Source organism: Haemaphysalis longicornis, unplaced genomic scaffold, assembly GCF_048455015.1.
Source record: "Haemaphysalis longicornis isolate Haplotype H1 unplaced genomic scaffold, Haemaphysalis longicornis Haplotype H1 scaffold_2, whole genome shotgun sequence".
In the NCBI taxonomy this organism is placed as follows: Eukaryota; Metazoa; Arthropoda; class Arachnida; order Ixodida; family Ixodidae; genus Haemaphysalis; species Haemaphysalis longicornis.
In genome coordinates, this window is record NW_027526295.1 from 114,701,339 (window position 1) to 114,716,885 (window position 15,547).

Genomic DNA, 15,547 nt, shown 5'->3' on the forward strand with positions numbered 1-15,547 from the left:
TCAAAGCAACTAATAAAAACCATGGTTAGTGCATAGCCACTACGCAGCTCATTTGTTAAGAGCTTATGTGCGTCCCCACAAGTTGGCTGTGTAAACCTACCGACACCTAACAGAGTCCAAGGTTCGACGAAAACTCGTCAGGGGAGGGTTATTCATTGATGAAATACAAACACGCAGGCACTCGCCTGGTAATACAAGCAGGCACTCGCCTGGTCAAAAACAAATAAACAAATAAAGACGCCTTGGGGCCCCTACAGGCCCCTTGTTCACAATGAAGAGGGGTTGACAGGTCGCGACTATCTATAGGTTCGGTGGCGCAGAGTGCGCATGTATATCTCGGGGAGATTACCCCACGACCGGTTAGTCGTGTTTTTAGTTGGTTGAATATGCACCGATTCTAAAAGTAGTCGTGTCGACAGGCGCTTCTCTAATGCGATTATGCTTGCGGAATCCTAATCGATGACGTGGTCAGTAGCCAGGTGATGATCCGCCAAGGCATTTCAGCTTGCATTGCCTTTTTTGACATCGTTCTGGTGCTATTGAATTCTTTTAAAAATTTCCAGTTTCACCTATGTAGGATTAGGAACGAAAAAGAAACGCCGACCAGTCCAAACAAAACGTACTGACGTTTCGGCTTCCAGCACGAAGCCTTGTTCACAATAAATGCATCACCAGAAGTGGGTCGTTAAGTGGGCTTGAATAATCGCTGAAAAGAGAATGCGTAGATCGGGTTTAGATTTCAGTCATTACGATTGACTGTGTTAGATGTGGTCTGAATGATTAGTGATTCCAGATGTAGCCGTGATGCTGTCACTTTTTCTGTAGTGACGATTCTTGCATTGTCCCAATCAATCTTGTGGTCATTCACGACGGCGTGTTCGGCTTTTATTCTTTACGTCACGTGCGTGCTGCTGCAGACGATTCTTATAATTTCCTGATTCCCCGATATACACGCCGCTGCAGTCTGCACAAGGTATCTCGTATACCACACTGGGGAAGCGCTCCTTGGGAAAGCGGTCCTTGACTCTCACGAGCTCATGGCGCATCTTTTTGGCTGGACCGTGGGCCACCTGCATGTCATATTCCCGTAGGATACGTGCCAAACATTCACTTGTTCCTGGAAGGTAGGGCACAGGAGCTCGCTTCATCGGGGCAGGAGGCACGTCCAGTTGTCCCCGTCGGGTCAGTTGGCGTTCCGTTGCGTTTATAAAGTGCCTCGGGTAACCGCAGCTAGCCAGGTCGTCCCGCACCTTTGCCGTGTCTACCGCCGCATCCTCGGGCTTCGAGCACAATCTTTTCGCACGCTGCAGTAGCGTGCCAACAACAGCCCTCTTGTGGGAAGCGGGGTGCACGGAGTTGAAGTTCAGGTAGCGGCCTGTGTGCGTTTCCTTGCGGTACATGCTGAAACGTGGCCTCTGGCCCTGCCGAGACACGAGGACGTCCAGGAAGGGAAGTTTGCCATCGGCCTCCTCTTCTGACGTGAACTGAATGGCACGGTCCAGACTGTTGAGGTGGGCCAGCAAGCTGTTCGCCGCGTCTTTCTGAACGACGCAGAAACAATCATCGACATAACGCAAGAACACTTGGTTGAGGGGCAAAGGAGGCTAGCGTGCGTGCTTCCAGCGCTTCCATGGGCAGGTTCGCCGCCGTGACCGAAATAGCGGCACCCATTGGAGTCCCCTGCCTTTGCTTGTAAAAATGGCCCATAAAGACGAAGTACGTATTGTTCAGGCAAAAATCTAGAAGCCTGTGTAGTTCTGGCACATCCAACGGTGATCTCTCGGGCAACGTCTCATCAGCCTCGAGAGCAGCGGTGCATACGGTGACAGCCAGATCACTCGGAATGCTCGTGAAAAGGGACTTCGTGTCGAAGGACACCATCAAGTCGTCTTTCTCGATCACGGTGTTGCGAGTCTTCTCGACAAAATCGAAAGAATTACGAACGTGAGTGGTCCCTTTATTGACGAGCGGAGCCAGAACTTGGAGCAGGAACTTCGACAGGTGGCCCACATTCCAGCCAAAAAGATGCGCCATGAGCTCGTGAGAGTCAAGGACCGCTTGCCCAAGGAGCGCTTCCGCGGTGTGGTATATGAGATACCTTGTGCAGACTGCAGCGGCGTGTATATCGGGGAATCAGGAAATTATAACAATCGTCCGCAGCAGCACGCACGTGACGTAAAGAATAAAAGCGTCCGCAACAATGCTGTAGCCGAACACGCCATCGTGAATGACCACAAGATTGATGGGGACAATGCAAGAATCGTCGCTACAGAAAAAGTGACAGCATCACAGCTACATCTGGAATCACTAATCATTCAGACCACATCTAACACAGTCAATCGTAACGACGGAAATCTAAACCCGATCTACGCACGCTCTTTGCAGCGATTATTCAAGCCCACTTAAACGACCCACTTCTGGTGATGCATTTATTGTGAATAAGGCTTCCGTGCTGGAAGCCGAAACGTCAGCACGTTTTGTTTGGACTGGTCGGCATCTCTTTTTCGTTTCTAATGTACCCTCCCGGCCAGACGGGATTCCGTCATGCTCTCGATTTCACCCATGTAGGATGCGTCACAATCCTTGCATGGAATTTTGTAGGCAACTACGGGGAATCTTGATTTTTCTAAAGGGTCCTTCACGCGTACCAGCTTCCGATTAAGCTGGTACGCGTTTAACACCATGTTTTAATTTTAACACCATATGTGCCAAACACCCTTGCAAGAGCTTCACTGATGCCTTGCGTGTAGGGGACGGCAACGCGGTTTTGCCTGTATTCTTCAGGAACCCTTTCGGGGGAGGCAACTGAAGCCCGCAATTGTTGCGTCCTCACACGCTTTGAAGGGTAGCCGTTGCTGCGAAGGTCCTTCATTACCACGGCTAGCTCTTGCTTGCACAGACCAGGCTCACAGCAGATTCGTGATGCGCGTGAGAAGAGTGCAGCGGCGACGAAGCGTTTTTGGCCTGTAGGATGCGCAGAGTCAAACCCCAGGAATCTACCCGTGTGGGTCGGCTTTCGATACACACTGGTTGTAAATCCTTTGGCCGACCGTCTCACAAGTACGTCGAGGAAGGCGATCTGTCCATTATTTTCTTGTTCCATGGTGAACTGGATGCTTGGAACACACGAGTTTAGATGCTCAAATAAAGGCATTACGTTTCGGCGGTGGATCACACAAAAATAGTCGTCTACGTAGCAGACAAAGATCTTGGGGCCGTCTTGTACGAGCATAGCGCAGAATTTTCTAGAGCCTCTAGGGCAATATTCGCACAGACTACTGAAACGGAAGCTCCCATCGCTGTTCGAAACCGCTGGTCCGTTGAAAACAAAATATGTGTTCTGCAGGCCAAATTCCAGGAGACGATATGTCTTGCATCTCAATTGGTGAACGTGAAGGCAGAGATGCATCGTTCTTGAGTAGATCCTTGCAACTCCGGACCGCGTAATTTTGCCTGGAATTTGGCCTGCAGAACACGTTTTGTTTTCAATGTGCAATGTTAAAAGCAGCGGTTTGGAACAGCGATGGGAGCTTCCGTTTCAGCAGTCTGTGCAAATATTGCCTCAGAGGCTCTAAAAAATTCTGCGCTATGCTCGTACAAGATGGGCCCAAGATTTTTGTCAGCTACGTAGACTGCTTTTGTGTGATCCACCGCCGAGACGTAATGCCTTTAATTGAGCATCTAAACTCTTGTGTTCCAAGTATCCAGTTCACCATGGAACAGGAAAATAATGGACAGATCGCCTTCCTCGACGTACTTCTGAAACGGTCGGCCAAAGGATTTATAACCAGTGTTTATCGAAAGCCGACCCACACGGGTAGATACCTGGGGTTCGACTCTGCGCATCCTATAGGCCAAAAACGCTTCGTCGCCGCTGCACTCTTCTCACGCGCATCACGAATCTGCTCTGAGCCTGGTCTGTGCAAGCAAAAGCTAGCCGTGGTAAGGAAGGACCTTCGCAGCAACGGCTACCCTTCAAAGCTTGTGAGGACGCAACAATTGCGGGATTCAGTTGCCTCCTCCGAAAGGGTTCCTGAAGACGGGCAAAAACGCGCTGCCGTCCCCTACACGCAAGGCATCAGTGAAGCTCTTGCAAGGGTGTTTGGCACATATGGCATTAAAATTGCACACGTGCCAACGAACAGGCTTAAGCAAAAGCTGGTACGCGTGAAGGACCCTTTAGAAAAATCAAGATTCCCCGGAGTTGCCTACAAAATTCCATGCAAGGATTGCGACGCACCCTACATAGGTGAAACTGGAAATATTTAAAATAAGAATTCAATAGCACCAGAACGATGTCAAAAAAGGCAATGCAAGCTGAAATGCCTTGGCGGATCATCACCTGGCTACTGACCACGTCATCGATTGGGATTCCGCAAGCATAATCGCATCAGAGAAGTGCCTGTCGACACGACTACTTTTAGAATCAGTGCATATTCAACCAACTCCCCGAGATATACATGCACACTCTGCACCACCAAACCTATAAATAATCGCGACCTTTCACCCCCCTTTCATTGTGATCAAAGGCCAGTAGGGGCCCAAAATGTCTTTGTTTATTTGTTTTTGACCAGGCGAGGGCCTGCTTGTATTTCATCAACACCGAACTAACCCGCCTGAATCACCACTTTATAGACATTGAGCAATTATTTGAATTGGTTTATTGTAGCAAGCTGACTTGTTTATTTCCTTATTTTTTTGGCATTTCCTGTCTCATTTGAAATTGGGAGACCAGATAGCTTTTACTACGGGCCACGCACTGGCGACAACAAATATTTGATTTCACTTTAAACAATTTTCGGTTATGTTTTATTGCTCACCAGCCAATGACCTGAAATATAAGAGGCTCCTAAAACATGTGCTGGCATTTCTTTCCTGCACTGCAGTACAACTAATCATGACTTTTATCATATTTTGTTCACAAATTGTAATATTTAGAAAGTATTCAGCGGAATGAAAATGTTATTTCAGTAGCATGCGCAATCAACAGGGCCTCAATGACTCTCACCACGTGGTTCACTTGTTTCTGTCACAAATAACCTGATTGCAGCCACATTCCACCCAAGACGAAGGTAACATATCCTCTGGGATGATGAATATTTAAAATGCCTTACGAGTAAGTGCTAAGTACATGAAATTGTGGCATTAAAACCGAAGATCCCTCTGCGGCATCCTTCACTTGGGGCAGCGCTTGATCACAAACTTCGAGAAGTTGAAAAATGCTCCATGCGCCGCTCCAGCCAGCAGAAACAATGCAGGACGCAAGTTGGTAGGTGGACCGTTGGCACCCTGCGATTGTGAAGATTTTTTTAGTAGATGCACTTTTTTTTGTACCACTGTTCATTTTTCCGTTAACAAGCAGCTGAACTCCTGCAGGTTCTACGAATCATACAAGCATAATAAAACGCAGCAATGCAGAACAATTGGCAGGGTTACCTCAATTTTTCTTTTCTAGGAATGAAAAAAATGTAGGTAATCTATACACAACTACAATCAAACCTTTCAATTTTTACCTACTTCACTCCTAACAAGCACACATACACGTTAGACATGTGAGAAAGCTGCTAAATTTATGCCCACAAACTTAATCAGGCATCAGAAATCGGCAGGGAACGACGTGTCACCTTTAAATGGCACTTTTTTCGTTCAAAACACTAAAATGGGCGAGAAAGACCCATAACTATGATTTGGTACCCTTATCTGGTATGGTTTTCAGGCAATGCTTACATCTCACTTCAGTACCTTCAGGTGGTGGAGATCTTTGAAAACTCATTTCGGGCAAGTGGGTTGTGTTCAAGCTCTCGTATCTTGCCAGCATATGCTGGATTCCAGCATTCCCAAATCAACGTGACGACTCGAATGTGGTGGATGCAAGAGAAAGAATACGCACACGCCAAGGGCGTAGCCGGGGGGGGGGGAAGGGAGGGGGGGTCCCGGTGCCCCCCCCCCCTTCATAATGTTTTATGTCAAGGCTGGAGTTATCTTTGTGGGTGTTCTTTTCCCCGGGGCTTCTCCTCCAAGCCGCTGCAGCGCTGAGGATCTCACCCCGGGTATCTCCAACCGACAAACTCAGCCTCCGATCAAAACTATACATTTATTTACAGCCCAGTGGGCGGCTAAAAAACAGCGCTCAGGCGGAGCTCGAAGACGACGGGCCGAGCTCTCCTGTGCCCGGACCGCGTCTCTCTCGTCTCCTTGTCTTCATATTCCCTCCACCCTGACGCTGGGAGCCAGGGAAGAGGGAAAAGCGAGTCCTTCGTGGGAACCCCATGTGGTGGCCATTAGCGCATCCGGTGCGAGCAGGCGCGACCCTCCTCGGAATGCGGGGAGTTTCAAGGCGCCGCGTGACACGACACGTGCGTTCAATTTCTGTGCTGCTCGTCCCAGGGCCCACGCCAGTTCATGCGTCGAAGCGCCCGACACCTCCACCGCCACTGTGAAACATAACTTCAGGAATGTTTCACACACCACACACACTTTGCGAGCGTGCTCCATCGTTCCTTCAATTGGCGACACAACAATGAGCACGGCCAGTGCCCCTTGACCCTGGCTGCAGGTCACCATGACAAATTAGGCACAATCCTCACATAGCTCATTCAGAGCGAGCGGCCTTTAGAATGCGGTACGCACCGGCCGTCGTCGTCCGAAAACACCCTTGCCATGCGCCGCACACCCTCACACAACAGTATCATGGGTCCCTCTCCTCCTCGCTTCCTCGCTCGGGAAGGGACCACTGCTGGCTCGTCACCATGCATTGAAGCCACTCTGCACTGAGGTGAAGCTGACTGACGCTTTCGCCTCTTTCTAGGCGAACCCTCGGGTTCGGCCGCTTCTGTGCTCGGAGCGCCGTGCTCCACTACGCACCGTTGGTCAGCGTAAGCAGGAGAGGACTGCTTAGCGGCTACGTCAACGCTGACATGAAATGCTGTAGGGGCTATCTCTTCAGCCACTCCTACAGACCTACCTGTAACTGCCCTGGGCTGCATTATATGAGCGGCCGTACCCTGACTTATACTTTCCTCGCTGAATTCGCTGGAGCTCCCTATGGCAATCACATTGTCGGTACTCGACATTTGGGTATCTCGAGAAACACAAGATACAGTGTGCGTGACACCAACTGCATCCGATTCCTCGCGCGATTCCCGTGCTGCTGCATCCTGCAATGCAACTGGCCGCTCGCCCACGCTCCCGGGACGTTCTCCCTCTCTGAACGCGGTGACAACGGGCTCATGCTCGACTGAAACCAGCCCCTTCACAACGGCTGATTTAAGAACTTCATAGTTCTTCCCCTCCTTCCTGTGCGAACCCTCGTGTTCGGCCGCTACTGCACCCCTGTGCGCGCACAAAGCGCCGTTCTCTACCACACAACGTTGTGTGAAGCAAGGAGTAGCGAGGGGCTCATCGGCAACATGAACAATAACATGCGACGCTGCGGAGCCTTTCTCTCTTGCCATCAGCTTCATCACGGGCATGCGCACACTCTCATTCAACTTTGACTGCCTGTCATTTACCAACGCAGCCTCGCGCGTAACACCTTCCTTCACCTCCATCTTTATTTCGGTGAAATTCTCTAAGCGGGATGCTTCACTATCCTGCTCCCCGGTTGCAGAAAATCTCAACGCCCACGAAGAAACGTGCGCCACTATCCTATCTTCGCCTTTCCCACGTGACTCTGATCGTGGCGGATCCCGCAAAACAGGAGGACTACGCGCGCCCAGTGAATGGGTTCCACCCAGCGCATCTTTCGGCGTACCGGAGCACCCCAGTTCACTCTCTCCCCGAGCGCTGAACATTAATGTTTGAGCAATCGGTGAGGTAGGAACGTTGTTAGCTCTCTTGAAACGTCCACTCTTCGAACGTTCCGCTGCTAACTCTGCCTCAGCGATTCTCAATTTCGCCAGCAATAGCGCCTTCTGCTCAGCGAACGACATTGCAATGCTTGCTGTCCCTGCAACGTTCATGCACGCTTCCTAATCCTCATCATTATCTCGCGGCTACACCTAGATAGCCGCTAGATGTCATGGTGAACCGCAGACCCAGCATCAAACGAGGCACTGACCTGTATAGCTCGGCGCCTGTAGAGATGCCGCACCGGTGCAGATGGGTTATTCATTTATGCACCGCTCCTTCCGCCGAGGTGTCCACCAAACAATCGCCCGCCGACTTCTCGCCTGCCGCTTCTCCTTCAGTGGGCTGCTGATGCCTCCACTGACCGCTCGCCAAGCTGCTTCTCCGCTGCTCAGCAGGCCGCAGAGATTGCCTCGGTCTCCGTTGAGACGTCCGTTGAGCGCCGCTCGAGCCGCTTCTCCACCTGGGTGGCGAGCTCGCTGCTCCTGCAGATCTCGTTCAGCAGGCTGCCGCTCTCCGTTGAGAAGTCCGCTGAGCGCCGGTCGAGCCGCTTCTCCACCAGGCTGACGAGCTCGCTGCTCCCGCCGATCCCGTTCAGCAGGCCGTGACTTCTCCGCCTGCTCCATCTCGCCCGCCGGCTGGCTGAGTCGTCGCTGTTGAAGATCCTGTCGACTGCGCCAGTTATCTTCTTGGATGTTCTTTTCCCCGGGGCTTCTCCTCCAAGGCGCTGCACGCTGAGGATCTCACCCCGGGTATCTCCAACCGACAAACTCAGCCTCCGATCAAAACTGTACATTTATTTACAGCCCAGTGGGCGGCTAAAAAACAGTGCTCAGGCGGAGCTCGAAGACGACGGGCCGAGCTCTCCTGTGCCCGGACCGCGTCTCTCTCGTCTCCTTGTCTTCATATTCCCTCCACCCTGACGCTGGGGGCCAGGGAAGAGGGAAAAGCGAGTCCTTCGTGCGGGTCCAACCCCATGTGGTGGCCACTAGCGCATCCGGTGCGAGCAGGCGCGACCTTCCTCGGGATGCGCGGAGTTTCAAGGCGCCGAGCGACACGTGCGTTCAATTTCTGTGACGCTCGTCCCGGGGCCCGCGCCAGTTCGTGCGTCGAAGGAGTGTGGGCAGGCCCGTGAAAAAGCTGATAGCCAGAGAAACAGCCTCAGCTGCGTCGCATGTTCTAATTCATGTGACCGATGAGCCCCTCTCTACTCCTTGCGTCACACAACGGTGTGTGGTAGAGAACGGCGCTTCGCGCGCGAACGGTGGTTCAGTAGCGGCCGAACGCGAGGGTTCGCACATTAAGGAGCGGAAGAACTATGAGGTTCTTAAATCAGCCGTTCTGAAGGGGCGGAGACTGGCTTCAGCTGAGCGTGAGCCTGTCATCGCACCGTGCGGAGACAGAGAACATCCTGGGAGCGTGGCCGAGCGGCCAGTAGCTTTGCAGGATGCGGCAGCACGGGAATCGCGTGAAGAATCGGATGCAGTTGGTGTCGCGCACACTGCATCGTGTGTTTCTGGAGGTCCCCGAATGTCGAGTCCCGAAAATATGATTGCCATGGGAAGCTCCAGCGAATTGAGAGAGGGAAGTGCAAATCAGGGTACGGCCGCTCATGTAACACAGCCCCAGGCAGTTGCAGGTAGAACTGCAGTGACTGAAGAGATAGCCTCTCCGGCATTGCATGACCGCGTTAACGTGCCCACGAAGCAGCCCTCTGCTGCTTACCCTGACCAAAGGTGTGTCGTAGAGAATGACACCTCGTGCGCGTACGGTGGGTCAGAAGCGGCCGAACCCGAGGGTTCGCCTGGAAAGAGGCGCAAGCGTCAGTCAGCTTCACCTCAGTGCAGAGTGGCTCCAACGCATGCTGACGACCCAGCAGTGGTCCCTTCCCGAGCGAGGAAGAGAGGGGCCCCTGATACTGTTGTGTGAGGGTGTGCGGCGCATGGCAAGGGCGTTTTCGGACGACGACGGCCGGTGCGTATCGCATTCTAAAGGCCGCTCGCTCTGAATGAGCTATGTGAGGATTGTGCCTAATTTGTCATGGTGACCTGCAGCCAGGGTCAAGAGGCACTGGCCGTGCTGATTGTTGTGTCGTCAACTGAAGGAACGATGGTGCACGGGCCAAATGTGTGTGTGGTGTGTGTTTCATGTGTGAAACATTCCTGAAGGTATGTTTCACAGTGGCGGTGGAGGTGTCGCGCGCTTCGACGCACGAACTGGCGCGGGCCCCGGGACGAGCGGCACAGAAATTGAACGCACGTGCCGCTTGGCGCCTTGAAACTCCGCGCATCCCGAGGAAGGTCACGCCTGCTCGCACCGGATGCGCTAATGGCCACCACATGGGGTTGGACCCCCACGAAGGATTCGCTTTTCCCTCTTCCCTAGCCCCCAGCGTCAGGGTGGAGGGAAGATGAAGACAAGGAGACGACATCGGGAGACGTGGTCCGGGCGCAGGAGAGCTCGGCCCGTCGTCTTCGAGCTCCGCCTGAGCACTGTTTTTTAGTCGCCCGCCGGGCTGTAAATAAATGTACAGTTTTGTATCAGAGGCTGAGTTTGTCGGTTGAGGATACCCGGGGTCAGATCCTCAGCGCTACTGCGGCTTGGAGGAGAAGCCCCGGGGAAAAGAACATCCAAGAAGATAACTGCTGGGCTGCGGTTTAAGCAGCCTGAAAAACCACCTGAAGTCACCTGCAGGCGCGGAACCTGCAGTTTTAAGGACATTCTTGCTCATATAAAGCTGAAAACAAGGGCTATGTCAACGTCTGATCCCTGCGCCCGCTCCAGATGCTGTACCTGTCAACATATACAGCCCGGCTGCATTTCGCGCCGGATACACCGACAAGCGCTGGGAACCTGCCACGAGCCAATCGAAACAGCCCCACTGTTTCAATGGCGGAACAGCACGGCCGGGGAATGGCAGAACAGCAGGAAAAGCCTCATATAGGCTTACATGTTGTCGGGAGCGTGTCATTCCTTGTCTCTACACTGGTACAAAGTATAATCACATGACAGAGCACGTCGCTGTATTTTGTTCAGTCAACTATCAATCCTTGATATGTTTACTTTTCTACCGACATCGCATTTCATTGACTATTGCAGATCCATAATTTCTGCTGCATAAAAAGCATTGCTCTGCCCATCTTGTATTTCCTCCACATCAACAAAACTACACAATTCTCCCTAATGCGGAGCTTTGTTTTTTTGGCACTATTCCAGTTTCCTTGACCTCCCTCTTGGTTAGAATCAGCATTCTGTATTTGCTGAACAGGAGTTTTACTGAAGCCATGTCTGTTTCGATTTAACAGATAGAAATATAATGAAATTTAAGAAACGTGCAACAAGCTCAACATTCAACAGCAGTGCAATAAGGTGTTCCGCTTAGCGAAAGTTTACTACTCGCGCTACTAGCACAAAAAATAACAAAAGGCGATTACTTAAGGACGAAGACGCACATTTGCTAGTTTCACCACCATAATATACGAATGCGCCGCATGTACAGTCCACTGCGATTCGGAGGTTGTCGCGGGAAAGCTACTCTTTCAAACGAAGCAGGAAGAAGGAAGAACAGCTTTATCAAATATTCCATGCAAGTTTCGTTATCATTGGTGTAGATAAAGGGCAACCAAGTCCAAGTCTGTGCTTGATAACAACGAATGTACAGGGCCGTCCACGCTAGGTGCGAACACGGCGCAGCGTGGCCTCGCTCAGCGGAGCGCCAGCGCACAATCCACGGCCGCGCATTGAAGCTAAGCGGCGCAGGCGCACAGGGGCTTGGAGGCGGGGCTTCGTGTAGTCTGCTAGAGCGGGAGAGCGCCATGCCTGCTTTGCTGTGAAGCACGCCTAACTGTAGGCTTGCCTGTAGCGTCTAAGCGCGCTGCGACGGCGTTGCGGGAAAGCGCACTTTCCTTACTACAGCGCGTTGTGTAGTTTCTGCGTACGAGAACCCACAGCTTCCGCTTTTCAGTTACGCGGTGCAGGTTAAATGCAAGTATTGTTGCAAACATTTAAGGACTGGCGGCTTGGTTTGGTTCAATGAGAGACGCTGTATAGAACGGCATCGTATAATTTCGGCGACTAGGATTTATTTAATGCTCACTGGCATTACGCAGAACATAATTGTCTGTGCATTTCGCCTCCATGGAATTTGGGTCACAGCGGCTGGGTTTCGATCTGCCGAATTTCTTCCAGATGTGTATTGGCTTTTTTCAAACATATGAATATCGCGCATCGTTGAGATGGTTCAAGGAGTCGCGAGGAAGTACGGGTCTTACCATAAAGGAGGATGCGCACAGGTGGCAACAAAGGGAGGGGCCGCTTTCTCCAAATAACTAGCCATGTAGGGAGCGCAACCAATGACGTATGCATTATAATTTAGCACACTAGAGTGGGACCGGTCCAGGATTCGACCGTAGAGTAGACGATTGTGCTGGGGGCGTGACTTCCTGGCTGGGCGACTGCTTGAACCATCTCGACGATGCGCGATATTCATATGTTTGAAAAAAGCCAATACACATCTGGAAGAAATTCGGCAGATCGAAACCCAGCCGCTGTGACCGAAATTCCACGGAGGCGAAATGCACAGACAATTATGTTCTGCGTAATGCCAGTGAGCATTAAATAAATCCTAGTGGCCGAAATTATACGATGCCGTTCTATACAGCGTCTCCCATTGAACCAAACCAAGCCAGTCCTGAAATGTTTGCAACAATACTTGCATTTAACCTGCACCGCGTAACTGAAAAGCGGAAGCTGTGGGTTCTCGTACGCAGAAACTACACAACGCGCCGTAGTAAGGAAAGTGCGCTTTCCCGCAACGCCGTCGCAGCGCGCTTAGACGCTTCAGGCAAGCCTACAGTTAGGCGTGCTTCACAGCAAAGCAGGCACGGCGCTCTCCCGCTCTAGCAGACTACACGAAGCCCCGCCTCCAAGCCCCTGTGCGCCTGCGCCGCTTAGCTTCAATGTGCGGCCGCGGATTGTGCGCTGGCGCTCCGCGGAGCAAGGTCACGCTGCACCGTGTTCGCACCTAGCGTGGACGGCCCTGTACAGCTTGAAACCCAAAGGGTGGCAAGTCAGTCGTGCAGGCCATTGTTGTATCATGGAACAGCCAACAAGGGAGCGAAGAGTGTGAAATCTCGATTTTCATGGTTCCGAAACGAAACCGTGGGCTGGTGGCACGCTTGGCCACTCGATAACCTTCAAATCGTGCTCGACTGTACTTCATAGCTGACAAGAAAACTTAATAGTCCCTTTTCTAAAACACGAGAATCTTGATAGTAAACATTCAGTGTTGGCCTCCACTTCCGCCTGACGAACTTCGGGGTCCGCGCGCCACTCACGAGCGCGCTCATGATCACACTCATGAGCGCGGGTCCGCCTAACCACCTGCTCTGCGGACGAATGAATCGCCCGTAGTCTGCCCATAGACCAGCGAACAGCAATTTAGCTGATCATCACTATCATCACCATCTAAGCTCCTTAAAGGAGCCATGAAGAGAAAATACAACTTCGTTTAATTTGAAAGAACTAGGATTCAGTATGTCACTCAGCTCCATTAGAGCCGCAAAATATGTTTTTTAACGAAAAAAAAGCAAGAAGTATTTAAAAACTTTCAAATTTTGCGCCACAGTGGCGTGTTATGAGCAAGAATGACGTCATACGGGCCCACAATAAAACATAATTTTCAGTGCCTTAACTGCACGTTAACGTTCAAGTGATGCGGTCAAATGAAACTAGAGGCCGGATTACAGACGTCCAGTCATGTGCCGTCGCGACAGGTCAGTTAGACGGCCGCCAATCGCACAAACAAGGTTCCGTGACGTCATAAATAAGTTGCGGGAAATTGGCTAGGGGTTCGCGACTGCTTCAAACGTTTTCCTTAATATCTCCGTTATTTTTTCGAAGATTGCGATGATATTGGGATCATTGTTATCGGGACTAAGCAGTCTTTCTAATAAACCCAACTTGTATTTTGTCCTCATGGCTCTCCTTTAAGGTGGGCTTTACAGGTAGTGTTGAGCATACACAAATCGCATGTTAAAGTCAGTTATTTCAAGCCTCGTTTGCAAAACAACGCGCAAGATGCCTTGCCTACATATTTCCCCGTCCCATTTTTTGGTCGACCACATCCCCCCCTCCCCCCCAAAAAAATTCCTGGCTTGTACGAGGGAACTTGTACATTCAAGTGATCGAACATTATTGAAGTATGGTAGCCCACTGTGCTACCAAAACTGTGTTTGAAAACTTACGTTCTGGCGGCCAAACACTGTTGACAATGCTTGTGGCTCTTGTCCGGTTGAATGGAGGGACGTGATGTGCTCAGACCGTCCAGAGGTCTAAAACAGGATGACACATGATTACCACACAGGCAAGAATGGAAATTATTGAGTGCACGAATGTTACAACTCGGGCAACACAATATTCAGCCAAAATCAATGCCCGCGTACCGCGGCACCGTACACATGGTGAGGTGGCTCGCCGCAAACGCAACGAAGCTTGCGAGGCGCGCACATTCGCTCGCAAACGATTCTCCCTCGCAATTCCCAACACGGCACAAACGACTGCGGTTATCAACGAAGCCGAAAACGCTGCGCAGCACAGTTTAGAGGAGTAGCCGCCCGTGTTCTGATAAACTACGCGTAAGACGTGGTTTGCAGTGGTGAACTCTGAAGCTGTTCAATGTAGTGCTGCGGAATGGGAAACGTTACTGAGTTACTGAGCGCCACTGCGTTACTGAGCGCCAGTGCGTTCAGCGCTCAATGCAAGCACCACAATGTTCTTTCGCACATCGCCTTTCTAAAGACGAGCCCTCAAGGTTCAACCTAGCTAGTTCAGTTAAACAATTCACACACGCGGGCTCCTGTTAACGAATCCTTAAAGCGGCGCTGACAGCTACAAACGGCATCCAGTGAAAAGAAAGGCGGCAAATGTGTCGAGACAGCTTACCTGCAGGAAACGAAGCAGAAGAGCGAGCGACGTTCAGGGGCAAGCGCCGAACGAATTTAGCCGTCTTCAGGTGGCAAAGTTGTTCTCAAATACTTCATCGCGAAGTCGAACACGACAGACATAACCGAAGACGACGAGGTGTCCAATTAATCATAATAACTGCGCTTGTGTAACTGCACACCACAGTAAACAATCCATGAAAGACGGGTCACGGCATGGAGGGTCACGGGGTATCTGTTCCGGAATCCGGCCACGCCGCCGCTTGCCGTACTCAGGGTTTCGGCCGTTGACAGGGGGTTGCGTAAAGAAATTAAAACGACAACAATAAATAATTGCCTCTTTTACTGACTACAACAGTAAATTATTATTTTTTGTGTGCAATATAATAAACAAGCTTAGATTTTTAAAGTTTACAAACACAAAACGCGGACCGAGTTTTTTGGCGCTCCATTTGAACGTTAAAAAAAGCAGCAGATAGTAAGATAACACTGCGCAATGAAATTTGGTAGTGTTCTAGTGTAAGTAATCGTATTATTATTTGGCGTCTGTTTATTTAGCGCCCGACTTCATGCCCCCTCCATTCCCAACTTTTGTTTTCTTTTGATATCTGCCTTGTTCTCCAACGTTGTTTCTGTAGGAGAAACTAGGTGGTCTGTTTATTGCATTTGTACACAATATTTACGGTCGCTAACAATAAGAATGGAATAAAATTGTGATTGCTAGTACTTTATAACTCCACTGAGTGACGAGAATGACT

The 15,547-nt window shown here is 50.9% G+C and overlaps 2 protein-coding genes across 3 annotated transcripts in view; one reads left to right on the top strand and one right to left on the bottom strand.

Annotated features, from left to right (window-relative positions):
- The window catches only part of LOC144169128 (xaa-Arg dipeptidase-like), a 62,255-nt gene that overhangs the window by 44,647 nt on the left and 2,061 nt on the right, over positions 1-15,547 (top strand). The gene's annotated exons all lie outside the window — the stretch shown is intronic.
- LOC144170916 (uncharacterized) lies at positions 8,106-15,020 on the bottom strand. The gene is made up of 3 exons (XM_077700921.1): positions 14,791-15,020; positions 14,094-14,180; positions 8,106-8,513 (listed from the first exon to the last, which is right to left on the bottom strand). Exon 3 carries the CDS (start codon positions 8,472-8,474, stop codon positions 8,106-8,108), a length of 369 nt encoding a protein of 122 aa, XP_077557047.1. The 5' UTR covers positions 8,475-8,513; positions 14,094-14,180; positions 14,791-15,020.

What these genes read in the sequence shown, in the direction of transcription:
- LOC144170916 (XM_077700921.1), bottom strand. Translation starts at nt 8,474, where the DNA reads ATGGAGCAGGCGGAGAAGTCACGGCCTGCTGAACGGGATCGGCGGGAG.